This window comes from Somniosus microcephalus, unplaced genomic scaffold (assembly GCF_052327205.1).
Source record: "Somniosus microcephalus isolate GS21.2 unplaced genomic scaffold, FLI_Smic_1.0 unresolved_chr2, whole genome shotgun sequence".
Taxonomy (NCBI): domain Eukaryota; kingdom Metazoa; phylum Chordata; class Chondrichthyes; order Squaliformes; family Somniosidae; genus Somniosus; species Somniosus microcephalus.
Window position 1 is genome coordinate 82,435,691 of NW_028225180.1, and position 27,575 is coordinate 82,463,265.

Below are 27,575 nucleotides of genomic sequence, written 5' to 3' on the forward strand. Positions count from 1 at the left end.
TGAGAGGACAGGATTGGTGGGTCTCCACGCTGACTAATCACCATCCGCTTCACTCCTCACTATCTAACCCGTGCTGTACCTGCCCTGGGAGTGTTTGATGGGACAGTGTAGAGGGAGCTTTACTCTGTATCTAACCCCGTGCTGTACCTGCCCTGGGAGTGTTTGATGGGACAGTGTAGAGGGAGCTTTACTCTGTATCTAACCCGTGCTGTACCTGCCCTGGGAGTGTTTGATGGGACAGTGTAGAGGGAGCTTTACTCTGTATCTAACCCGTGCTGTACCTGCCCTGGGAGTGTTTGATGGGACAGTCCTTCCCTACCTTTGTTGAGCAAAAATCCTTTAAGAGCCAGTGGTTAATAAAGTGTGCTGCAGTTTGAGCGACAGCACTACGGCAGAATGTTACTGGTTTCTAGTTGAGAGACGAACTAAACTCCCGACATTGCGGAAACTTAATCAATTAAAGGGAGAGGGTACATCGCTGCTCGGCGCCTGTGCAGCCAGGCCCAGTCCCCCTGATACAGCCCCCAGTCATGGGTTGAACCCTCCCAGATCTATTTATGGGCCAGGATGGCCGGTGAAACATCAGAACAAAAAGATTGGACGGCGTCGAACACAAAGGGGCTCGTTTGCCACACATTGCTTCCCCTTGAATTCAGATGCATTTCCCGCCATTGTGTTGTGTTTGTTTTCGAGTGGTAGTTGTGTAAATTTTCCAACCAGAGGCAGGGGCCTGTGCGTTTTTCTCCCCCCTCACCCCCTTGTCTTCTGATTCCCATCCTCTCTCAGCCGTGACTCAGTGGGTATCTCTCTCTCTCTTACCTCTGAGTCACAAGGTTGTGGGTTCGAGTCACACTCCAGAGATATGAGCACAAAAAATCTGGCCCGACACTTCTAGTGCAGTACTGAGGGAGCGCCGCACTGTCGGAGGGGCAGTACTGAGGGAGCGCCGCACTGTCGGAGGGGCAGTACTGAGGGAGCGCCGCACTGTCGGAGGGGCAGTACTGAGGGAGCGCCGCACTGTCGGAGGGTCAGTACTGAGGGAGTGCCGCACTGTCGGAGGGTCAGTACTGAGGGAGTGCCGCACTGTCGGAGGGGCAGTACTGAGGGAGCGCCGCACTGTCGGAGGGGCAGTACTGAGGGAGCGCCGCACTGTCGGAGGGGCAGTACTGAGGGAGCGCCGCACTGTCGGAGGGGCAGTACTGAGGGAGCGCCGCACTGTCGGAGGGGCAGTACTGAGGGAGCACCGCACTGTCGGAGGGGCAGTACTGAGGGAGCGCCGCACTGTCGGAGGGGCGGTACTGAGGGAGCGCCGCACTGTCGGAGGGGCGGTGCCGAGGGAGCGCCGCATTGTCGGAGGGGTGGTGCCGAGGGAGCGCCGCACTGTCGGAGGGGGCGGTACCGAGGGAGCGCCGCACTGTCGGAGGGGCGGTGCCGAGGGAGCGCCGCACTGTCGGAGGGGGCGGTACCGAGGGAGCGCCGCACTGTCGGAGGGGGCGGTACCGAGGGAGCGCCGCACTGTCGGAGGCACCTTCTTTCATATGAGAAATTAAACCGAGTCCCCGTCTGCTCTCTCAGGTGGATGTAAAAGATCCCACGCCCACTATTGGAAGAAGAGCAGGGGGAGTTCTCCCCGGTGTCCTGGGGCCAATATTTATCCCTCAACCAACATCACTGAAAAACATTACAACAGTGACCACACTTCAAACAGTACTTCATTGGCTGTAAAGCGCCGGTGGTAAATGAAAGTCTTTTTTTTTCCCCTCTCGCACAAATAAAAAGCCTTCCGCCCCGAATGCCTGGGGAAGGGCGAGAGGGAGAGTGCACCAATCCCTCAGGTGGGCTGCAGGTTCCTTACCGGGAGAGGCCAGCAGGTAGGCCTCAAGCCTAACCTCTTCAGTAGCGCCGCCAACTCTGGTCGGAGGCAGGCCTGGAGGCTTCATCACGTGACCTGCCACCTCCAAGCGCCCCCACACACACACATTCCCGCCATTGGTCCAACCTCGCGACACACCCGCCTCCCCTCAGCCAACTGGGAGGCGAACAGGCTCAGCATTGGCTGACCAGATGACTGTCGAACAAACTACCTTGTCTTCCCGCCACCCGCCCCCCCCCCATCTCTGATATTTTTATAACGAATAAAACAAAATTGTTCAAAGAAAACAAACCAAAAAAAAAGCACTTCTTTATTTAAACGCCCCCTGCGATTTTCCTCGTGTCCTGAACACTGTGCTTCAATTTCTGGAGGACTGGCAACAAGCCTACTCTGAAGGCCCGAGGTGCAGTCAAACAACACCCGCAGGTTGGGGTGGGGGCAGAAAAAAACAAACTCCCCAGGAACCGAGCGCACAAACAAACGAGCGATCACCACAAGGCCCGAGCCCTCGGGGGCTGCACTGACAACAGGATGCCTGCTGTACGGTTGCAGAAGAGTCAGGCCGCGACAGGGAGATCCCAAAAACAGCAACAGTGCAACACCCTCCTGAAGTGGTCAGAGGTTCGCAGCCTCAAGAGCAGGCCAAATTGAGGGGGGGGAAGGCAAACGCCCACAGAGCAAGCGCATTCACTGTCACGAACCGGCAACCACTCCGCTGTTTCCCCGCTTGTTTAGAGGCTTCGGGTTGGAATCGTTCGCTGCACTCTGCCTCTGCTGCCTCCGTGCTCGCCGCCCCGCCCCACTGATCTTCCTCCTTCTCCCCATTACTTGCCCGCCCCACCCCGCCCACATCTCCTTCAAATTCTATCGACAGCTTCTCACCGCCCCCCCACCCCCCTGGAGCCTGGCCCCAGCCCCTTCCATTTCACCTCAGACCAAACCTCTCCTAGTACAGCGCACTCATCGCGGTTTCACCAAACGGGATTGGGTGCGTATGACATTTTCACGCACAGCTCTGTCACTGTATAACACTGGGGTACAGTACTGGTGGGTACAGGTCTGTCACTGTATAACACTGGGGTACAGTACTGGTGGGTACAGGTCTGTCACTGTATAACACTGGGGTACAGTACTGGTGGGTACAGGTCTGTCATTGTATAACACTGGGGTACAGTACTGGTGGGTACAGGTCTGTCACTGTATAACACTGGGGTACAGTACTGGTGGGTACAGGTCTGTCCCTGTATAACACTGGTGGGTACAGGTGTGTCGCCGTATAACACTGGGGTACAGTACTGGTGGGTACAGGTCTGTCACTAACACTGGGGTACATTACTGGTGGGTACAGGTCTGTCACTGTATAACACTGGGGTACAGTACTGGTGGGTACAGGTCTGTCACTGTATAACACTGGGGTACAGTACTGGTGGGTACAGGTCTGTCCCTGTATAACACTGGTGGGTACAGGTTTGTCGCCGTATAACACTGGGGTACAGTACTGGTGGGTACAGGTCTGTCACTAACACTGGGGTACATTACTGGTGGGTACAGGTCTGTCACTGTATAACACTGGGGTACAGTACTGGTGGGTACAGGTCTGTCACTGTATAACACTGGGGTACAGTACTGGTGGGTACAGGTCTGTCCCTGTATAACACTGGTGGGTACAGGTGTGTCGCCGTATAACACTGGGGTACAGTACTGGTGGGTACAGGTCTGTCACTAACACTGGGGTACATTACTGGTGGGTACAGGTCTGTCACTGTATAACACTGGGGTACAGTACTGGTGGGTACAGGTCTGTCACTGTATAACACTGGGGTACAGTACTGGTGGGTACAGGTCTGTCGCTGTATAACACTGGGGAACAGTGCTGGTGAGTACAGGTCTATCACTGTATAACACTGGGGTACAGTACTGGTGGGTACAGGCCTGTCAATGTATAACACTGGGGTACAGTACTGGTGGGTACAGGTCTGTCACTGTATAACACTGGGGTACAGTACTGGTGGGTACAGGTCTGTCACTGTATAACACTGGGGTACAGTACTGGTGGGTACAGGTCTGTCACTGTATAACACTGGGGTACAGTACTGGTGGGTACAGGTCTGTCGCTGTATAACGCTGGGGTACAGTACTGGTGGGTACAGGTCTGTCGCTGTATAACACTGGGGTACAGTACTGGTGGGTACAGGTCTGTCGCTGTATAACACTGGGGTACAGTACTGGTGGGTACAGGTCTGTCGCTGTATAACACTGGGGTACAGTACTGGTGGGTACAGGTCTGTCCCTGTATAACACTGGGGTACAGTACTGGTGGGTACAGGTCTGTGCTGTATAACACTGGGGTACAGTACTGGTGGGTACAGGTCCGTCGCAGTATAACACTGGGGTACAGTACTGGTGGGTACAGGTCTGTCGCTGTATAACACTGGGGTACAGTACTGGTGGGTACAGGTCTGTCACCGTATAACACTGGGGTACAGTACTGGTGGGTACAGGTCTGTCGCCGTATAACACTGGTGGGTACAGGTGTGTCGCCGTATAACACTGGGGTACAGTACTGGTGGGTACAGGTCTATCACTAACACTGGGGTGCAGTACTGGTGGGTACAGGTCTGTCACTGTATAACACTGGGGTACAGTACTGGTGGGTACAGGTCTGTCACTGTATAACACTGGGGTACAGTACTGGTGGGTACAGGTCTGTCACTGTATAACACTGGGGTACAGTACTGGTGGGTACAGGTCTGTCACTGTATAACACTGGGGTACAGTACTGGTGGGTACAGGTCTGTCACTGTATAACACTGGGGTACAGTACTGGTGGGTACAGGTCTGTCACTGTATAACACTGCGGTACAGTACTGGTGGGTACAGGTGCGTCACCGTATAACACTGGGGTACAGTACTGGTGGGTACAGGTCTGTCACTGTATAACACTGGGGTACAGTACTGGTGGGTACAGGTCTGTCGTTAATAACACTGGGCTACAGTACTGGTGGGTACAGGTCTGTCACTGTATAACACTGGGGTACAGTTCTGGTGGGTACAGGTCTGTCGCCGTATAACACTGGGGTACAGTACTGGTGGGTACAGGCCTGTCACTGTATAACACTGGGGTACAGTACTGGTGGATACAGGCCTGTCACTGTATAACACGGGTACATTCCTGGTGGGTACAGGTCTGTCACCGTATAACACTGGGGTACAGTACTGGTGGGTACAGGACTGTCACTGTATAACACTGGGGTACAGTACTGGTGGGTAAAGGTCTGTCACTGTAAAACACGGGTACAGTACTGGTGGGTACAGGTCTGTCACTGCGTAACACTGGGGTACAGTATTGGTGGGTACAGGTCTGTCACTGTATAACACTGGGGTACAGTACTGGTGGGTACAGGTCTGTCACTGCGTAACACTGGGGTACAGTATTGGTGGGTACAGGTCTGTCACTGTATAACACTGGGGTACAGTACTGGTGGGTACAGGTCTGTCACTGCGTAACACTGGGGTACAGTATTGGTGGGTACAGGTCTGTCGCCGTATAACACGGGTACAGCACTGGTGGGTACAGGTCTGTCACTGTATAACACTGGGGTACAGTACTGGTGGGTACAGGTCGGTCACTGTAAAACACGGGTACAGTACTGGTGGGTACAGGTCTGTCTCTGTATAACACTGGGATACAGTACTGGTGGGTACAGGCCTGTCACTGTATAACACTGGGGCACAGTACTGGTGGGTACAGGTCTGTCGCTATATAACACGGGTACAGTACTAGTGGGTACAGGTCTGTCACTGTATAACACTGGGGTACAGTACTGGTGGGTACAGGTCTGTGCTGTATAACACTGGGGTACAGTACTGGTGGGTACAGGTCTGTCCCAGTATAACACTGGTGGGTACAGGTGTGTCGCCGTATAACACTGGGGTACAGTACTGGTGGGTACAGGTCTGTCGCAGTATAACACTGGTGGGTACAGGTGTGTCGCCGTATAACACTGGGGTACAGTACTGGTGAGTACAGGTCTATCACTAACACTGGGGTACAGTACTGGTGGGTACAGGTCTATCACTAACACTGGGGTACAGTACTGGTGGGTACAGGTCTGTCACTGTATAACACTGGGGTACAGTACTGGTGGGTACAGGTCTGTCGCCGTATAACACTGGGGTACAGTACTGGTGGGTACAGGTCTGTCGCCGTATAACACTGGGGTACAGTACTGGTGGGTACAGGTCTGTCGCCGTATAACACTGGGGTACAGTACTGGTGGGTACAGGTCTGTCGCCGTATAACACTGGGGTACAGTACTGGTGGGTACAGGTCTGTCGCCGTATAACACTGGGGTACAGTACTGGTGGGTACAGTACTGGTGGGTACAGGTCTGTCACCGTATAACACTGGGGTACAGTACTGGTGGGTACAGGTCTGTCACCGTATAACACTGGGGTACAGTACTGGTGGGTACAGGTCTGTCACCGTATAACACTGGGGTACAGTACTGGTGGGTACAGGTCTGTCGTTAATAACACTGGGCTACAGTACTGGTGGGTACAGGTCTGTCACTGTATAACACTGGGGTACAGTTCTGGTGGGTACAGGTCTGTCGCCGTATAACACTGGGGTACAGTACTGGTGGGTACAGGCCTGTCACTGTATAACACGGGTACATTCCTGGTGGGTACAGGTCTGTCGCCGTATAACACTGGGGTACAGTACTGGTGGGTACAGGTCTGTCACTGTATAACACAGGGGTACATTACTGGTTGGTACAGGTCTGTCACTGCGTAACACTGGGGTACAGTATTGGTGGGTACAGGTCTGTCACTGTATAACACTGGGGTACAGTACTGGTGGGTACAGGTCTGTCACTGCGTAACACTGGGGTACAGTATTGGTGGGTACAGGTCTGTCGCCGTATAACACGGGTACAGCACTGGTGGGTACAGGTCTGTCACTGTATAACACTGGGGTACAGTACTGGTGGGTACAGGTCGGTCACTGTAAAACACGGGTACAGTACTGGTGGGTACAGTTCTGTCTCTGTATAACACTGGGGTACAGTACTGGTGGGTACAGGCCTGTCACTGTATAACACTGGGGCACAGTACTGGTGGGTACAGGTCTGTTGCTGTATAACACTGGGGTACAGTACTGGTGGGTACAGATCTGTCACTGTATAACACTGGGGTACAGTACTGGTGGGTACAGGTCTGTGCTGTATAACACTGGTGTACAGTACTGGTGGGTACAGGTCTGTCACTGGAGAAAGACAGACAGACAAGGGGCAAGTCAGGTATTTTTTTCTGGGTACCACCTTTCTGGGATTACAAATCCCACTGGGCGCAACTTCAATTCCACCTGGAAACACAAACTGCAAAGGAGTCTCGGGGAGGAAGCGCTCGCAGGAATTGCTGGAACTTTATGCACAGTGGCTGGGAGCGGCTATATACATGACACTTCTAACGAGCGCTGTAGAGTGGAGCTGGGGCTGACAGAGGAAGTTCCAGTTACAGGAACACAGATGGTGCGAGCGTGATAAGGGACGGTGACTGCAGAATCACACTGGCCCAACAAGCGCTTCATCAGAAACACACACCGGCCAACCAGGACACTAACCCAACAAACGCTTCATCAGAAACACACGCGGGCCAACCAGGAAGATTTTTTTTTTAATTTTTTTTTTTTTTTTTTAAATCGAACAAGACAGATCACAGGGCGAAAAGAAAACTTGCATTTTTATAGCGCCTTTCACCACCTCAGGACGTGCAGTTTCTGCTGTGGCTCAGTGGGTAGCACTCTCTCTCTCTCGTCTCTGAGCCAGGAGGCTCTAGATTCACAGTCCCACTCCAGACACTGGAGCACCAAAGTCCAGGTGGACACTCCCAGTGCAGTGCCGAGGGCGAGCTGCACTGTCGGAGGGGCCGTCTTTCAGATGGTGGACTTGAAAGATCCCACGGCCACTAATTCGAAGAAGAGCAGGGGAGTGTCCTGGGGCCAATATTTATCCCTCAATCAACATCACTAAAAACAGATGATCTGGTCGTTATCACATTGCTGTTTGTGGGAGCTTGCTGTGGGCAGATTCGGCTGCCGTGTTTCCTACATTACAACAGTGACCGCACTTCAAAAAGTACTTCATTGGCTGTAAAGCGCTTTGAGACGTCCCGAGGTGGTGAAAGGCGCGGGAGAAATGGGAGTCTTTCTTTCTGCTTTCTTACAGCCAATGAAGTACTTTTTGAAGTGGGGTCACTGTTGTAATGTGGGAAACGCAGTAGCCAATTTGCGCACAGCAAGCTCCCACAAACAGCATTGTGATAATGACCAGATCATGTGTTTCAGTGATATTGGTTGAGGGATAAATATTGGCCCCAGGACACCGGGGAGAACTCCCCCCTGCTCTTCTCCCAATAGTGCGCATCGTTTACGTCCACCTGAGAGGGCAGACGGGGGCCTCGGCTTATTGTCGCATCCAAAAGACGGCACCTCCGACAGTGCGGCGCTCCCTCAGTACTGCCCCTCCGACAGTGCGGAGCTCCCTCAGTACTGCCCCTCCGACAGTGCAGAGCTCCCTCAGTACTGCCCCTCCGACAGTGCGGCGCTCCCTCAGTACTGCCCCTCCGACAGTGCGGAGCTCCCTCAGTACTGCCCCTCCGACAGTGCGCCGCTCCCTCAGTACTGCCCCTCCGACAGTGCAGCGCTCCCTCAGTACCGCCCCTCCGACAGTGCGGCACTCCCTCAGTACCGCCCCTCCGACAGTGCGGCGCTCCCTCAGTACCGCGCTCCCTTGGCACTGGGAGTGTCGGCCTGGATTGTGGGGCTGGAGTCTCTGGAGTGGGACTCGAACCCAGGTTCTCCTGACTCAGAGGCGAGAGAGTTCTACCCACTGAGCCACGTTTGATCACGGCAAGAGCAGAAACCCTGGCTGATTCCTCCCCCTCACCCCAACTGAAACACAGGTTTTCAATACTCCAGTTCGTAAGGGGGCTGCAAAGTTGCGAAATGTCTCAGGCGGGCGGAGAACGTACTCCCAACGTCTGTTCCAACAGTGCAATATCTTTATGGGTTAACAGCACAGATTATAATAGTGTAGGCTAACCCTGGGACAAACAAAGGCCTGGTGGGAAGTGGTTGCCGATGGCAACGCTGCACTTTTGACATCCACCCACTCCCAATCTGCGCCTGCTGCTCGAAATCTGGCTCCTGCTCTTTGACAAGAAGAGGGAGTGCGGCTTTCAAAGGCTCTGTGCTGTGGCTTTGTCCACCGTGCTGGTACCGAGCTGTTAAACAGGAAGCCTGAGCTGCTAGGCCCCTCACGGCAACACAATGCGCCTGGCCTTGGAGCAGGAAGAGCAGGCCAAACAAGCTGAGGCCTACTGAGCTGGAGTGGCTCCTTGGCGGGTTGCCACGGCAACAACCGAGTCCCCAAGGCGGCCAGAATTATTTCCCCCCGCCCAGATCCGGACATCATCCCCTCCCGACGATGCCACCGGGGTATGGGCTCCACAGAAATCAGCCGCTCTGGACCACCTCACTCGGCTGGCCACCCTTCGCACCTTGGTCTAGGCAGGGCGTGTCGTGCAAGGGCCCCAAATTACAGTACCAGCTGAGACTGACTCAGCACAGTCTGCTCTATACTTAAGAATTCCGAAGGAGGAAGTCGATTTGAAAAGCATAAACCTTGTGGGAGGAGGATTTTGTGAGGCCTTCAACAAGGCACTTCCCTCAACTGAACCTTCCCCCCCTTCCACACAGACACCATCCACAACTCAACACTGTACACACAAGTCACTCCGCACAAGACCCTGACATACCCCACACCCCTCACTGTAACACTGATATACCCCACACCCCTCACTGCAGCACTGATATACCCCACACCCCTCACTGTAACACTCTGATATACCCCACACCCCTCACTGTAACACTGATATACCCCACACCCCTCACTGCAGCACTGATATACCCCACACCCCTCACTGTAACACTCTGATATACCCCACACCCCTCACTGTAACACTGATATACCCCACACCCCTCACTGCAGCACTGATATACCCCACACCCCTCACTGCAGCACTGATATACCCCACACCCCTCACTGTAACACTGATATACCCCACACCCCTCACTGCAGCACTGATATACCCCACACCCCTCACTGTAACACTGATATACCCCACACCCCTCACTGCAGCACTGATATACCCCACACCCCTCACTGCAGCACTGATATACCCCACACCCCTCACTGCAGCACTGATATACCCCACACCCCTCACTGTAACACTGATATACCCCACACCCCTCACTGCAGCACTGATATACCCCACACCCCTCACTGCAGCACTGATATACCCCACACCCCTCACTGTAACACTGATATACCCCACACCCCTCACTGTAACACTGATATACCCCACACCCCTCACTGCAGCACTGATATACCCCACACCCCTCACTGTAACACTGATATACCCCACACCCCTCACTGTAACACTGATATACCCCACACCTCTCACTGCAGCACTGATATACCCCACACCTCTCACTGTAACACTGATATACCCCACACCTCTCACTGTAACACTGATATACCCCACACTGCAGCACTGATATACCCCACACCCCTCACTGTAACACTGATATACCCCACACCCCTCACTGCAGCACTGATATACCCCACACCCCTCACTGTAACACTGATATACCCCACACCCCTCACTGTAACACTGATATACCCCACACCCCTCACTGTAACACTGATATACCCCACACCTCTCACTGTAAAACACTGATATACCCCACACCCCTCACTGTAACACTGATATACCCCACACCCCTCACTGTAACACTGATATACCCCACACCCCTCACTGTAACACTGATATACCCCACACCCCTCACTGTAACACTGATATACCCCACACTGCAGCACTGATATACCCCACACCCCTCACTGCAACACTGATATACCCCACACCCCTCACTGTAACACTGATATACCCCACACCCCTCACTGTAACACTGATATACCCCACACCCCTCACTGTAACACTGATATACCCCACACTGCAGCACTGATATACCCCACACCCCTCACTGCAACACTGATATACCCCACACCCCTCACTGTAACACTGATATACCCCACACCCCTCACTGTAACACTGATATACCCCACACCCCTCACTGCAGCACTGATATACCCCACACCCCTCACTGTAAAACACTGATATACCCCACACCCCTCACTGTAACAATCTCTGATATACCCCACACCCCTCACTGTAACAATCTCTGATATACCCCACACCCCTCACTGTAACACTCTCTGAAGGTCAAAGAGGTCGGTTTTAAGGAGCGCCTTAAAGGTGGAGAGAGAGGCGGAGAGGTTTCGGGAGGGAATTCCAGAGCTTCGGGCCCAGGCAGCTGAAGGCACGGCCGCCAATGGTGAAGCGATTAAAATCAGGGGGATGCTCAAGAGGCCAGAATTGGAAGAGTGCAGCGATCTCAGAGGGTTGTGGGGCTGGAGGAGGTTACAGAGATAGGGAGGGGACGAGGAGGGCACGGAGGGATTTGAGCACGAGGATGAGAATTTTAAAATCGAGGCGCTGCCGGACCGGGAGTCGATGTAGGTCAGTGAGCACAGGGGGTGATGGGTGAACGGGACTCGGTGCGAGTTAGGACACAGGCAGCGGAATTGTGAACGATTTGAATTTTTGGCTGTTCGGTATCTCAGACCCAAGCGGCCCGATCCTCTAAGTGTTGCCGAAACTGGCAATTCGACCACGTGGGGCATTGCGCCCGCGCCCGGTCCTGCCCTTACCCCCCCCAAACAGCAGGGGTCACCAGCAAAGTGCCCCCTCATTTTTTCTTGGGTGCGCGGTCCCTTTAACAGGCCACGCGGCCCGCTCAGTATTTTAAGACAAGATCTCCCATTCAAAAGGCCGGTAAGCGGACTGCGCGGAAACCTCCAGAAAGCCACGTGGCCAAGCGGGAACGCCGGTCGCCAGGCATCGACCTGGGCACTGGAGCTGGTACTGGAGTGTCTGAGGGGGGATGGGAGGGCTCTGTTGGGACGGCAACCCCTGGAAGGGTTAAGGTTTCAAAGTTCCCCGGGAGCGCACTGGAGACTGCCAACCGGCCTCCTGCTCACCCTGTCCAATAGCGTGTCACCGTCTTCCCCAGGACACAACAACATCCTTCCCACGATGCACCTGCAGGCCATCCAATAATATTTTTGCAGCACAGCCTATTCAGTTTCAGCTTCCTGTTATTTTACACAACTAGTTTAAAAAAGACATGCACACACAAACACAGACACGCACGCATATAGACACAAGCACACGCACAGAGAAACACACACACAGACAGACACACCCGGCCCCAGTGTACTTGTGATAACAGTGCCCAGGTGCTAAGCTGTATGTGATGGGAATGAGTGTGAAACTGGGATGTGCAGTTCAGAGGGAATAGTGGGATCAAGGTTCTGGAATATTGGGAGCACTGCTCCTATATCAATGGGTTGTGGGAGGACTTGGATTTGAGTTCCTATGAGTTCTGGGAATACTGGGAGCAGGATTTCTTTATAAACGGGGATATCATTCTCTCGCTGGAGAGGGAGGGGGGGTTGCCACAGAGGTCTGTGTCCAGCGCCTTACCCGAGGGGCCCCATTCGTCGAGTGCCAGCCCAACCAGTGAGCGCCAGCCGGACATTTGACCAGGAGCGGCATCACAGCCCAGCCCTGCCCGATGCTATGACCACCTGACCTCCCCCCCCCCCCCCCAACAACAGACGTAGCCTGGTTACCCCATCATAACCCAGAGGGCATGGAGACTAGCTTTAACCGCCCCAGAATAATGCTAACCACGTCAACTGCTGCTGCCCATTGCTATAAAGAAAGACTTGCATTTCTCCAGCGCCTTTCACGACCACCAGACGTCCCAAAGCGCTTTACAGCCAATGAAGTACTTTTTGCAGTCACTGTTAAAATGTAGGAAATGCGGCAGCCAATTTGCGCACAGCAAGCTCCCACAAAGAGCAATGTGATAATGACCAGAAAATCTTTTTTTTAAAGTGATGTTGGCTGAGCGATAAATATTGCCCCAGGACACCGGGGAGAACTCCCCTGCTCGTCTTCCAATAGTGGCCCTGGAATCTTTTATGTCCACCGGAGAGGGCAGACGGGGCCTCGGTTTAACGTCTCATCTGCGACAGTGCGGCGCTCCCTCAGTACTGCCCCGCCCCCCCCCAAACAGTGCAGCGCTCCCTCAGTACCTGCCCCCTCCGACAGTGTGGCGATCCCTCACTACCGCCCCTCCGGCAGTGCGGTGCTCCCTCAGCACTGCCCCTCCGACAGTGCGGCGCTCCCTCGGTACCGCCCCTCTGACAGTGCAGCGCTCCCTCAGTACTGCCCCCTCCGACAGTGCGGCGCTCCCTCAGTACTGCCCCTCTGACAGTGCAGCGCTCCCTCAGTACTGCCCCTCCGACAGTGCGGCGCTCCCTCAGCACCGCCCCTCCGACAGTGCAGCGCTCCCTCAGTACCGCCCCCTCCGACAGTGCGGCGCTCCCTCGGTACTGCCCCTCCGACAGTGCGGCGCTCCCGTCGGTACTGCTCCCCTCCAACAGGGCGACGCTCCCTCAGTACTGCACTGGGAGTGTCAGCCTGGATTTTTGTGCTCAAGTCTCTGGACTGGGGCTCGAACCCACAACCTTCTGACTCAGAGGCGAGGGTGCTGCCCACTGAGCCACAGCCGACAGGAGATCAGCTTCGCTCAGCACAGACTGTTCAATCGATCCGAACCCGGCGCTCGCTGGTCCGTGAACCTCAGGTACTCACTGGATTAACTCGTGAGCCAGCGTGAGCATGCCGGCCCTAGAGTTTTAATACAGGACTTTCACCACTACTGTGAATCCTGGGATAGCCCTGCCTCCAGTATCCTCTGTTGTGCCCTCGCAATCCACCATGAGAAAGCACTTCCAAACCCTGCAACTTAATAGGGTAGAGGGAGGGAGTGAGAGGGAGGAAGAGATGGAGTGGGAGAAGTAGGGAGGGAGGGAGAGGGGGAGGAGGGAAGGGAGGAGAGGGGGAGGGAGGAGGGAGAGGGAGGAGGGAGGGGGGAGGGGGGTGGGGGGAGGGGGGAGGGGGGTGCGGGAGGGGGGCGGGGGGGAGGGGGGGGGTGGGGGGAGGGGGGGTGGGGGAGGGGGGTGGGGGAGAGGAGGGCGGAGAGGGAGGGAGCGAGAAGGCGAAGGAAGGAGTGAGCCGAGAGGGAGGGGGGAGGGAGGGGAGCAAGAGGGAGGGAGCGAGAGGGAGGGAGGGGAGGGGAGGGGAGGGGAGGGAGGGAGGGAGAGAGGGAGGGAGGGAGGGAGAGACAAAGCAATTCAGAGAGAGACAGAGAATTAGAGAGAGAGCGAGCGAGAATGCACGAGTGCCATTTGACCCCTGCAGCCCACCTGATGAACACAGGTCACTGATTCTAATCACGTGCATTTTTTTGGCACTTGCCACAGATACAACTCGCAACGGCTGGTTTCTGGTCCTTGATGTCATTGCAGTTTGTGGGATCCTGCTGTGCGCCGATTGGCTGCGGCGTTTCCCTACGATACAGCGGCGACTGCGCTGCAAAAAAACAAAAAGCGCGTCACCGGCCGCAAGGCGCAGCGGGGCATCGTCCCGAGGTGGTGATGGGCGCTGTCGAAATCCAAGAGCTTCCTTTCCTTTTCCCTAATTGTTACCCTGCAGCTCCCGAGAAACAGCAGAGCCACAGAGAGCTCTGGTTACAGCGCTGACCTTTCATCCTCTGGGGCCTGGCTCCAAATCCCTGCCCACACTGCTGGGACTAATACCGTTCTATTCCGACGGTGCGAGGGAACAGCCACAGTCCTTATTCAAAGCCCTTCCCCCACCCAACCCCCTGCCACTACGCACAAGTTCAAAACGATACTAAATCCGCAAACTGTGCGTCGCCCCACTGGGCTCTGCGGAGGTGTCCCTGCAAATGCGGAGGCTGACTGCAATTTTGGGGGCCGGTTCGGGAGCTGAACTTAAAGATGGCCAGAGCCGGAGGAGATTCCCTTGCTGGCCGCCTTAGGGAACATCGAAGATAGGAGCAGGAGTAGGCCATTCGGCCCCTCGAGCCTGCTCCGCCATTCAATGAGATCATGGCTGATCATCCAAATTCAGTACCCTGTCCCTGCCTTCTCCCATATCCCTTGATCCCTTTAGCCTCAAGAAATATATCCAACTCCTTCTTGAATATATTTAATGAACTGGCCTCCACCGCCCTCTGTGGTAGAGAATTCCACAGGTTCACCACTCTCTGGGTGAAGAAATTCCTCCTCATTTCTGTCCTAAATGGCCTACCCCTTATCCTTAGACTGTGACCCCTGGTTCTGGACTCCCCGGCCATCGGGAACATCCTTCCAGCATCTAGTCTGTCCAGACCTGACAGAATTTTATAGGTTTCGATGAGATCCCCTCTCAATCTTCTAAACTCCAGTGAGTATAAACCCAATCGACACAATCTCTCCTCATACATCATTCCTGCCATCCCAGGTCCAGAAATGAAAGATTGCACAGAATCTACAGCACCGAACCAGGCCATTCGGTCCAACTGCTCCATGCCGGTGTTTATGCTCCACTCGAGCCTCCTCCCACCCTATCATAACCTTCCACTCCTTTCTCCCCCATGTGCTTATCTAGCTTCCCCTTAAACACATCCATACTATTCACCTCAACCACTCCCTGTGGTAGCGAGTTCCACATTCTGACCACTCTCTGGGTAAAGAAGTTTCTCCTGAATTCCCGATTGGATTTATTAGTGACGATCTTATATTGATGGCCCCTAGTTCTGGTCTCCCCCACAAGTGGAAAACCTCTTCTCTACGTCTACCTTATCGAACCCTTTCATAATCGTAAAGACCTCTATCAGGTCACATAAGAGCAGCGAGCAGGAGTCAGCCATTCGGCCCCTCGAGCCTGCTCCACCATTCAATAAGGTCATGGCTGATCTTCTACCTCAACTCCACTTTCCCGCCCGATCCCCGTATCCCTTGATTCCCTTAATATTCAAAAATCTCTCGATCTCTGTCTTGAATATACTCAACGACTGAGCCTCCACAGCCCTCTGGGGCAGAGAATTCCACAGATTCACAACCCTCCGAGTGAAGAAATTTCCCCTCATCTCAGTCCTAAATGGCTGACCCCTTATCCTGAGACTGTGACCCCTGGTTCTAGACTCTCCAGCCAGGGGGAAACAACCTCTCAGCATCTACCCTGTCTATATAGAAAAGAGAAGGCTGAGGGGATTAAGAGCCCCAGCCTATTCAAACTTTCCCGATATGTTGCAACCTCTCAGTTCTGGTATCATCCTTGAGGACACAAATAACCTCCCAGAGATGCCGGGGAACATAGCATCTGATGAAAGGGTGGAACTGAAAGAAATCAGTATTTGTAGGGAAATGGTGTTAGGAAAATTGATGGGTCTGAAGGCCGATAAATCCCCAGGGCCTGATAATCTACATCCTAGGGTACTTAAGGAAGTGGCCCTAGAAATAGCAGATGCATTGCTGGTCATCTTCCAAAATTCGACGGAATCTGGAACAGTTCCCATGGATTGGAGGGTAGCTAATGTTACCCCACTATTCAAAAAAGGTGGTAGAGAAAAAGCGGGGAATTATAGACCGGTAAGCCTGACATCGGTAGTGGGGAAAATGCTAGAGTCCATTATAAAAGATGTAATAGCAGAGCACTTGGAAAACAGTGACAGGATCGGACAAAGTCAACATGGATTTACAAAAGGTAAATCATGCTCGACTAATCTACTGGAATTTTTTGAGGATGTAACTGGTAGAATAGATAAGGGAGAACCAGTGGATGTGGTGTATTTGGACTTTCAGAAGGCTTTCGATAAGGTCCCGCAAAAGAGATTAGCGTGCAAAATTAAGGCACATGGGATTGGGGGCATGGTATTGACTTGGATAGAGAACTGGTTGGCGGACAGAAAGCAAAGAGTTGGAATAAACGGGTCGTTTTCCGAGTGGCAGGCAGTGACTAGTGGGGTACCGCAAGGATCGGTCCTAGGACCCCAGCTGTTCACAATATATATTAATGATCTGGACGAGGGAATTGGATGTAATATCTCCAAATTTGCAGACGACACAAAGCTGGGTGGGAGGGTATGCTGTGAGGAGGATGTCGTGAAACTCCAGTACGATTTGGACAGGCTGGGTGATTGGGCAGAAACATGGCAAATGCAATATAATGTGGATAAATGTGAGGTTATCCACTTTGGTGGCAAAAACAGGAAGGTAGATTATTTTTTGAATGGCAATAGATTGGGAGAAGGGGAAGTGCAAAGAGACCTGGGTGTTCTTGTGCACCAGTCGCTGAAGGTAAGCATGCAGGTGCAGCAGGCAGTTAAGAAGGCAAATGGTATGTTGCCCTTCATAGCGAGAGGGTTCGAGTACAGGAACAAGGATGTCTTGCTACAGTTGTACAGGGCCTTGGCGAGACCGCACCTTGAGTATTGTCACCTTATCTGAGGAAGGACGTTCTTGCCATGGAAGGAGTGCAGCGAAGATTCACCAGGCTGATACCTGGGATGGCAGGAATGACATATGAGGAGAGATTGGGTCGATTGGGCTTATACTCACTGGAGTTTAGAAGAATGAGAGGGGATCTCATTGAAACTTATAAAATTCTAACAGGACTAGACAGACTAGATGCAGGAAGGATGTTCCCGATGGTCGGGGAGTCCAGAACCAGGGGTCACAGTCTAAGGATAAGGGGTGAACCATTTAGGACCGAGATGAGGAATTTCTTCACCCAGAGAGTGGTGAACCTGTGGAATTCTCTGCCACAGAAGGCAGTTGAGGCCAATTCATTAAATATATTCAAGAAGGAGTTGGATATATTTCTTAAGGCTAAAGGGATCAAGGGATATGGGGAGAAGGCAGGGACAGGGTACTGAGTTTGGATGATCAGCCATGATCTCATTGAATGGCGGAGCAGGCTCGAGGGGCCAATATGGCCGACTCCTGCTCCTATCTTCTATGTTTCTATGTTTCTAAATCATTTTTGCACCTTCTCCAGTGTCTTGACTTCTGATACTATGGAGACCAGAACTGTGCACATTGCTCCAAGTGTGGTCTCACCAAGGTTCTGCACAAGACCAATCTCCAGGACACTGCCGAGAGCCCAGTGCCCGGGAGAAAAATGATAGGGGGCATTAACATAAATGTGATATTGTCCCCAATTTTCTTTGACACCTTTCGTTTCCGAGTTATGAAAATACTAGACATGGGGAACTGACAAGTCAAGAATCGTCCAATTGGGTAATGAAGAGTCTTGTCTGCTTTCCGATTGGTTGGGGAGGCGGGGCACCGTGGGGTGGGGGGGGGGTGGACGTGTTGTCCAACCAATGGCGGGAGAGTGGGGGGGGGGCGGGGCGGTTGGAGGTGAGAGGTCGAGTGGTGACACTCCAGGAGTTTATCCAACCAGAGTTGTCAACCCCTGGTACCCATGGCGATCAAGGGGCCGCCCTGAGTCCTGGGTCAGGTCCTTGCTCCGTCACCTCATTCCTGGGGGGGGGGGGGGGGGGGGGGAGCTTTCTAAGTGTCGCACAGCTGCCCTTTGACCTGGTCTCATTCACCAGAGCACGAGACGAGGGGAGTTGGAGACAGGGGGTTTTGGGATCGTAATTTTACATTCTTCCGATTCCTGAAAGAAATACCTGCACTCTCCAACCACACTCGTCTTGTCACCTTCATCCTCTCTCTTGTATTGATCCTATGCTGCTCAATCTCCCTCTGAACTTCCCTCTTGTCCCTCCGAAGCTCCTAATCTCCCCCCGCCCCCCACAACCCCACCAATCCTAAACACGCCTCCACTTTGTTGCGTTCCATGATGCAATCAAGACACGTCGCACCGACTCCTGCACACACTCACTGGGGGGACCCCACACTCGCTGGGGAACCAACTCACTGGGGGAATCCCGCGCTCACTAGGGTCTCAATACAGTGCAACACTGATGCGCTATCAATTACTCAAAAGACTGAGGTTAAGCGAGTAACTAACAGGCTTTTATTAACAAGAGAATGAAGGTGTGCCTCGAGTGGTCGACCAGTCCAGAATACAGAGGGACTGTGGAGCAGTCACCTTTATACCTGGACTCGTGGGAGGAGTCAGCCAAGGCATGTACACAGTGGAATACAAACACCCACACAGGCAGGTATAACAGTGGTTTACCACAAACACACTGGGTGTGTAAATTTGCATACCGTGTCCACTTAACTGGGAGAAACACCAAGCCACACAACTCCACATCGTGCCATTCCAAACCCGGGCAGTGGCAGGAGAGGGCTTTTAGCCGTGTATAACACTGGGGTACAGTACTGGTGGGTACAGGTTTGTCACTGTATAACACTGGGGTCCAGTACAGGTGGGTACAGGTCTGTCACTGTATAACACTGGGGTACAGTACTGGTGGGTACAGGTCTGTCACTGTAAAACACCGAGGTACAGTACTGGTGGGTACAGGTCTGTCACTATAACACTGGGGTACAGTACTGGTGGGTACAGGTCTGTCACTGTATAACACTGGGGTTCAGTACTGGTGGGTACAGGTCTGTCACTGTATAACACGAGTACAGTACTGGTGGGTACAGGTCTGTCACTGTAAAACACTGGGGTACAGTACTGGTGGGTACAGGTCTGTCTGTATAACACTGGGGTACAGTACTGGTGGGTACAGGTCTGTCACTGTACAACACTGGGGTACAGGTCTGTCACTGTATAACACTGGGGTGCAGTACTGCTGGGTACAGGTCTGTCAATGTATAACACTGGGGTACAGTACTGGTGGGTACAGGTCTGTCACTGTATAACACAGGTACAGTACTGGTGGGTACACGTCTGTCGCTGTATAACCATGGGGTACAGTACTGGTGGGTACAGGTCTGTCACTGTATAACACGGGTACAGTACTGGTGGGTACAGGTCTGTCGCTGTATAACACGGGGTACAGTACTGGTGGGTACAGGTCTGTCACTGTAAAACACTGGGGTACAGTACTGGTGGGTACAGGTCTGTCACTGTAAAACACTGGGGTACAGTACTGCTGGGTACAGGTCTGTCACTGTATAACACGGGTACAGTACTGGTGGGTACAGGTCTGTCAATGTATAACACGGGTACAGTACTGGTGGGTACAGGTCTGTCACTAACACTGGGTACAGTACTGGTGGGTACAGGTCTGTCGCTGTATAACACTGAGGTACAGTACTGGTGGGTACAGGTCTGTCACTATATAACACTGGGGTACAGTACTGGTGGATACAGGTCTGTCACTGTATAACACTGGGGTTCAGTACTGGTGGGTACAGGTCTGTCACTGTATAACACAGGTACAGTACTGGTGGGTACAGGTCTGTCGCTGTATAACCATGGGGTACAGTACTGGTGGGTACAGGTCTGTCACTGTATAACAGGAGTACAGTACTGGTGGGTACAGGTCTGTCGCTGTATAACACTGGGGTACAGTACTGGTGGGTACAGGTCTGTCACTGTATAACACTGGGGTACAGTACTGGTGGGTACAGGTCTGTCGCTGTATAACCATGGGGTACAGTTCTGGTGGGTACAGGTCTGTCACTGTATAACACAGGTACAGTACTGGTGGGTACAGGTCTGTCACTGTATAACACGGGTACAGTACTGGTGGGTACTGGTCTGTCGCTGTATAACACTGGGGTACAGTACTGGTGGGTACAGGTCTGTCACTGTAAAACACTGGGGTACAGTACTGGTGGGTACAGGTCTGTCTGTATAACACTGGGGTACAGTACTGGTGGGTACAGGTCTGTCACTGTACAACACTGGGGTACAGGTCTGTCACTGTATAACACTGGGGTGCAGTACTGCTGGGTACAGGTCTGTCGCTGTATAACACTGGGGTACAGTACTGGTGGGTACAGGTCTGTCACTGTAAAACACTGGGGTACAGTACTGGTGGGTACAGGTCTGTCTGTATAACACTGGGGTACAGTACTGGTGGGTACAGGTCTGTCACTGTACAACACTGGGGTACAGGTCTGTCACTGTATAACACTGGGGTGCAGTACTGCTGGGTACAGGTCTGTCAATGTATAACACTGGGGTACAGTACTGGTGGGTACAGGTCTGTCACTAACACTGGGGTACTGTACTGGTGGGTACAGGTCTGTCGCTGTATAACACTGGGGTACAGTACTGGTGGGTACAGGTCTGTCACTGTATAACACGGGTACAGTACTGGTGGGTACAGGTCTGTCACTGTATAACACGGGTACAGTACTGGTGGGTACAGGTCTGTCACTGTATAACACTGGGGTGCAGTACTGCTGGGTACAGGTCTGTCACTGTATAACACGGGTACAGTACTGGTGGGTACAGGTCTGTCAATGTATAACACTGGGGTACAGTACTGGTGGGTACAGGTCTGTCACTAACACTGGGGTACAGTACTGGTGGGTACAGGTCTGTCGCTGTATAACACTGGGGTACAGTACTGGTGGGTACAGGTCTGTCGCTGTATAACACTGGGGTACAGTACTGGTGGGTACAGGTCTGTCACTGTATAACACGGGTACAGTACTGCTGGGTACAGGTCTGTCTGTATAACACTGGGGTACAGTACTGGTGGATACGGGTCTGTCACTGTATAACACTGGGGTGCAGTACTGCTGGGTACAGGTCTGTCACTGTATAACACGGGTACAGTACTGGTGGGTACAGGTCTGTCAATGTATAACACTGGGGTACAGTACTGGTGGGTACAGGTCTGTCGCTGTATAACACTGGGGTACAGTACTGGTGGGTACAGGTCTGTCACTGTATAACACTGGGGTTCAGTACTGGTGGGTACAGGTCTGTCACTGTATAACACTGGGGTTCAGTACTGGTGGGTACAGGTCTGTCACTGTATAACACAGGTACAGTACTGGTGGGTACAGGTCTGTCGCTGTATAACCATGGGGTACAGTACTGGTGGGTACAGGTCTGTCACTGTATAACACGGGTACAGTACTGGTGGGTGCAGGTCTGTCGCTGTATAACACAGGGTACAGTACTGGTGGGTACAGGTCTGTCACTGTAAAACACTGGGGTACAGTACTGGTGGGTACAGGTCTGTCACTGTAAAACACTGGGGTACAGTACTGCTGGGTACAGGTCTGTCACTGTATAACACGGGTACAGTACTGGTGGGTACAGGTCTGTCAATGTATAACACGGGTACAGTACTGGTGGGTACAGGTCTGTCACTAACACTGGGGTACAGTACTGGTGGGTACAGGTCTGTCACTGTATAACACTGAGGTACAGTACTGGTGGGTACAGGTCTGTCACTATATAACACTGGGGTACAGTACTGGTGGATACAGGTCTGTCACTGTATAACACTGGGGTTCAGTACTGGTGGGTACAGGTCTGTCACTGTATAACACTGAGGTACAGTACTGGTGGGTACAGGTCTGTCACTATATAACACTGGGGTACAGTACTGGTGGATACAGGTCTGTCACTGTATAACACTGGGGTTCAGTACTGGTGGGTACAGGTCTGTCGCTGTATAACCATGGGGTACAGTACTGGTGGGTACAGGTCTGTCGCTGTATAACACTGGGGTACAGTACTGGTGGGTACAGGTCTGTCACTGTATAACACGGGTACAGTACTGCTGGGTACAGGTCTGTCTGTATAACACTGGGGTACAGTACTGGTGGATACAGGTCTGTCACTGTATAACACTGGGGTGCAGTACTGCTGGGTACAGGTCTGTCACTGTATAACACGGGTACAGTACTGGTGGGTACAGGTCTGTCAATGTATAACACTGGGGTACAGTACTGGTGGGTACAGGTCTGTCGCTGTATAACACTGGGGTACAGTACTGGTGGGTACAGGTCTGTCACTGTATAACACTGGGGTTCAGTACTGGTGGGTACAGGTCTGTCACTGTATAACACAGGTACAGTACTGGTGGGTACAGGTCTGTCGCTGTATAACCATGGGGTACAGTACTGGTGGGTACAGGTCTGTCACTGTATAACACGGGTACAGTACTGGTGGGTGCAGGTCTGTCGCTGTATAACACAGGGTACAGTACTGGTGGGTACAGGTCTGTCACTGTAAAACACTGGGGTACAGTACTGGTGGGTACAGGTCTGTCACTGTAAAACACTGGGGTACAGTACTGCTGGGTACAGGTCTGTCACTGTATAACACGGGTACAGTACTGGTGGGTACAGGTCTGTCAATGTATAACACGGGTACAGTACTGGTGGGTACAGGTCTGTCACTAACACTGGGGTACAGTACTGGTGGGTACAGGTCTGTCACTGTATAACACTGAGGTACAGTACTGGTGGGTACAGGTCTGTCACTATATAACACTGGGGTACAGTACTGGTGGATACAGGTCTGTCACTGTATAACACTGGGGTTCAGTACTGGTGGGTACAGGTCTGTCACTGTATAACACTGAGGTACAGTACTGGTGGGTACAGGTCTGTCACTATATAACACTGGGGTACAGTACTGGTGGATACAGGTCTGTCACTGTATAACACTGGGGTTCAGTACTGGTGGGTACAGGTCTGTCGCTGTATAACCATGGGGTACAGTACTGGTGGGTACAGGTCTGTCGCTGTATAACACTGGGGTACAGTACTGGTGGGTACAGGTCTGTCACTGTATAACACGGGTGCAGTACTTCTGGGTACAGGTCTGTCACTGTGTAACACGGGTACAGTACTGGTGGGTACAGGTCTGTCAATGTATAACACTGGGGTACAGTACTGGTGGGTACAGGTCTGTCACTAACACTGGGGTACAGTACTGGTGGGTACAGGTCTGTCGCTGTATAACACTGGGCTACAGTACTGGTGGCTACAGGTCTGTCACTGTATAACACTGGGGTACAGTACTGGTGGATACAGGTCTGTCACTGTATAACACTGGGGTACAGTACTGGTGGGTACAGGTCTGTCGCTGTATAACACTGGGGTACAGTACTGGTGGGTACAGGTCTGTCACTAACACTGGGGTACAGTACTGGTGGGTACAGGTCTGTCACTGTATAACACTGAGGTACAGTACTGGTGGGTACAGGTCTGTCGCTGTATAACACTGGGGTACAGTGCTGGTGGGTACAGGTCTGTCACTGTATAACACGGGTACAGTACTGGTGGGTACAGGTCTGTCGCTGTATAACACTGGGGTACAGGACTGGTGGGTCCAGGTCTGTCACTGTATAACATTGGGGTACAGTACTGGTGGGTACAGGTCTGTCGCTGTATAACACTGGGGTACAGTGCTGGTGGGTACAGGTCTGTCACTAACACTGGGGTACAGTACTGGTGGGTACAGGTCTGTCACTAACACTGGGGTACTGTACTGGTGGGTACAGGTCTGTCGCTGTATAACACTGGTACAGTACTGGTGGGTACAGGTCTGTCCCTGTATAACACTGGGGTACAGTACTGGTGTGTACGGGTCTGGCACTGTATAACACTGGGGTACAGTATTGGTGGGTAAGATAAAGAAAGACAGACTTGCATTTCTGTAGCGCCTTTCACAACCTCAGGACGTCCCAAAGCGCTTTACAGCCAATGCAGTACTTTTGAAGTGTAGTCACTGTTGTAATGTAGGGACAGTTCTGTCATTGGTAGTGGGAGCCATTTGGTGGGGATGGAGTAACATACAGGAAGTGTATCTCTGATTGAATTTTATCACCAATCATGTACCATGCTACATGCGCGAGGCCAGTGTATACTGAGACTATTCAACTGCTGGAGGCATCATGCACAGCCAGTCCTGTCCTCGCCCACTGTTCCACCTGTGGTCTTGGGGTAGTGGCCCAGGCAATGCGGAGGGAGGTTGCAACCCTCCCCAACCGTCAGCAGAGGCTGGGGATAGAACCTGGGCGCCCCCCCCGGTGAACTTTGGGGCTCAGTACCGCACCACGGTGAGTGGGGACATTGACCCACTGAGACCCAGGGCAATAGTTGGTGAAGTCGAAGCATCTGCTCCAAACCCCTTGGTGTAATCGTCCCAACCAGATATGGGATCCAACATTTTCCCACAACATTCATAGAATCATTCCGCACAGGAGGAGGCCATTCGGCCCATCGTGCCTGTGCCAGCTCTTTGAAAGAGCTCTCCAATTAGTCCCACTCCCCCCTCGCTCTTCCCCACAGCCCTGCAAATTTCTCCTTTTCCAGTATTTATCCAATTCCCTTTTGAAAGTTACTATTGAATCTGCTTCCACCACCCTTTCAGGCAGCGCGTTCCAGATCACAACAACTCGCTGCGTAAAAAACATTCTCCTCATCTCCCCTCTGGTTCTTTTACCAATTATCTTCAATCTGTGTCCTCTGGTTACCAACCCACCTGCCACTGGAAACACTTTCTCCTTATTTACTCCATCAAAACCCCTCATGATTTTGAACGCCTCTACTAAATCTCCCCTTAACCTTCCCTGCTCCAAGGAGAACAATCCCAGTTTCTCCACGTAACTGAAGTCCCTCATCCCCTGGTTCCATTCTAGTAAACCTCCTCTGCACCCTCTCCGTGGCCCTTGACATCCTTCCTAAAATTGGGAACACCGTCCTCCAGCCAGAGCGCTAACCAGCGTCAGGGTTATGCCACAACTTCAAGCGTAAAGGAGGAGAAGGTTCTCGACACTTACCGTTGTTGGACTTGAGGTCCCGGTGGATGACGGGCACGATGGCTTCATCGTGGAGGTACTGCATCCCTTTGCCGATCTGCACGGCCCAGTTGACCAGGACGTGGGGTGGGATCCTGCGGCCGGCCAGCGCCCGGTTCAAGGGCCCGCCCGAGGCGTATTCCATGATGAGGCAGAGGTTGGGCTCCTGCAGGCACACGCCCATTAGGGCGATGATGTTGGGGTGCCGGAGCATGGCGAAGAGCCGGGCCTCCTGCTTGACGTTCTGGGCCGTGGCGCTGATGTCCTCGTCGGGGTCCTGCCTGGCCGCCTTCACCGCCACCAGCTGCCCCTTCCAGGTGCCCCGGTAGACCTTGCCGAAACCCCCCACCCCGATGACCTCCTGCAGGGTGAGCTCCCGGAAGGCCACCTCGCCCGGGGCGGCCAGCTCGTCGGCCCGGCCCGCCGGCAGCTTGGCGTAGCCCGCCGGCTTGAAGGAGACGTAGTTGGAGGGGAAGATGCCCACCCGGTTGTGCAGCTTGCCCGCCCACCAGCCCTCGTCGCCCGAGATGGCCGAGTCCCTGGACAGGATCTCCACCAGGTCCCCCTTGCACAACGTCAGCTCATCCTTGCCGTGGGCCTCGTAGTCGAACAAGGCCGTCCAGATGGGGTTGGCGTACGCTCCCTCCGGCTCCTCCGGCCCGCGGGCCTTGGGAGATGTCCAGGAACTCAGCGAAGTCCTGCTGAAAATGTTCTTGAAAGGCTCCATCGAGATGGACAAGCAGGTCCTTCTAGTCCTACCTTCTAGCCATCTCTGGTCAGACCCTCCCCAGTCCTGGGAACCAACACACAATGGTTCTGAGAAATAAATTAATCCTGTTCATTAAAAAAAAATGTTGCTCTGTCCCTCACCTACATACAATAATCAAGCGTTCATTGTAACCAAGTATTCACTGGCTCCCATAAGCATAAACCGAGTCAAGAAACACTTTGGCGCTGAACCTCTGACAAGTTACAATCCAACCAATAAACTTCGATTTGGCAATACGAAACTTGTGTGTGTGTATATATAGATTTTTTTCCCTTTTCCTCCTCCCCCTCTCTCTTCAAACTTTCCCGCAAAAAAAAATAGGAAGATTCACAAAAAGTAAATAAATAAAAAGATTAACAAATTGAAGAACTCAAACCCGGCTTGGAGAACTCGATCACCACCACCACCAACAACATTAGAGAGAAGAGGAATAAAAAAAGTTTTGTCGGGAGAGTTTAAAAAAAAACTTTTTGGCGATTGGAAAACTTTTTTTGGTTTCAAGTTGTCCTTTTCCCCCCCTCCTCTCCTGTTTCCTGTGGGTTGATCCCGTGCCGGTCTCTCGCGCGCTCTCTCTCTCTCTCTCTCTCTCCTGTCTTCTTGTAAATTTCCGGTCAGTTTCTCTCTTCTTGTAAGTTTCGGGTCGATTTCTCTCTCTCTTGTAAAGTTGCGCCTCAGTTTCTCGGATTGCTCCCCCTTGTAAGTTTCTTGTGCAGTTTCTCCCAGCTCCGGATTCCTTCTGACCCAGTCCCTGCTCAAAAGTTTCTCTTCGCCCCTGGGAGCAGTAAATTGGACTGAAATCCCCGGCTCTCCGCCATTAGCGACAGCGCTTGTCTTGTGCTCAGGCTCTGCACTTTAACCCACTCCATCACACCAGGGTGTGGTTTTGAATTTTTTTTTCTCTCCCCCCCCACTCTGTAATTTTTTTTTCTGCACACACACACACAGGAAAAGGACCGCCTGTCACAGCGCCACAATTTTGGTCCCCAGACTGAAATTATTACAGTCCCAGAAAACATCTGTGCCTTGCCTCTCTGGTTTTCTCTCTCTCAACTCCTGACAAGACGACAACCAGGGAAGTCGGAACTGCACCGGATAGCAAGTCGTTAATCTTCTCTGTATGGTTCCAATTTTAGTAGATGTGCTTACATCGGATATACTGCACAGAACAGGCCATT

The 27,575-nt window shown here is 52.7% G+C and overlaps 1 protein-coding gene across 1 annotated transcript in view; it reads right to left on the bottom strand.

Annotated features, from left to right (window-relative positions):
• The window catches only part of LOC147092921 (mitogen-activated protein kinase kinase kinase 11-like), a 135,075-nt gene extending 107,755 nt beyond the window's left edge, over positions 1-27,320 (bottom strand). The window contains exon 1 of the mRNA XM_085976231.1: positions 25,614-27,320. Coding sequence (XP_085832357.1) covers positions 25,614-26,358 — 745 coding nt within the window. The 5' untranslated portion in view covers positions 26,359-27,320. The remainder of the gene's footprint in view (positions 1-25,613) is intronic.
• Between the last annotated feature and the right edge of the window lie 255 nt (positions 27,321-27,575).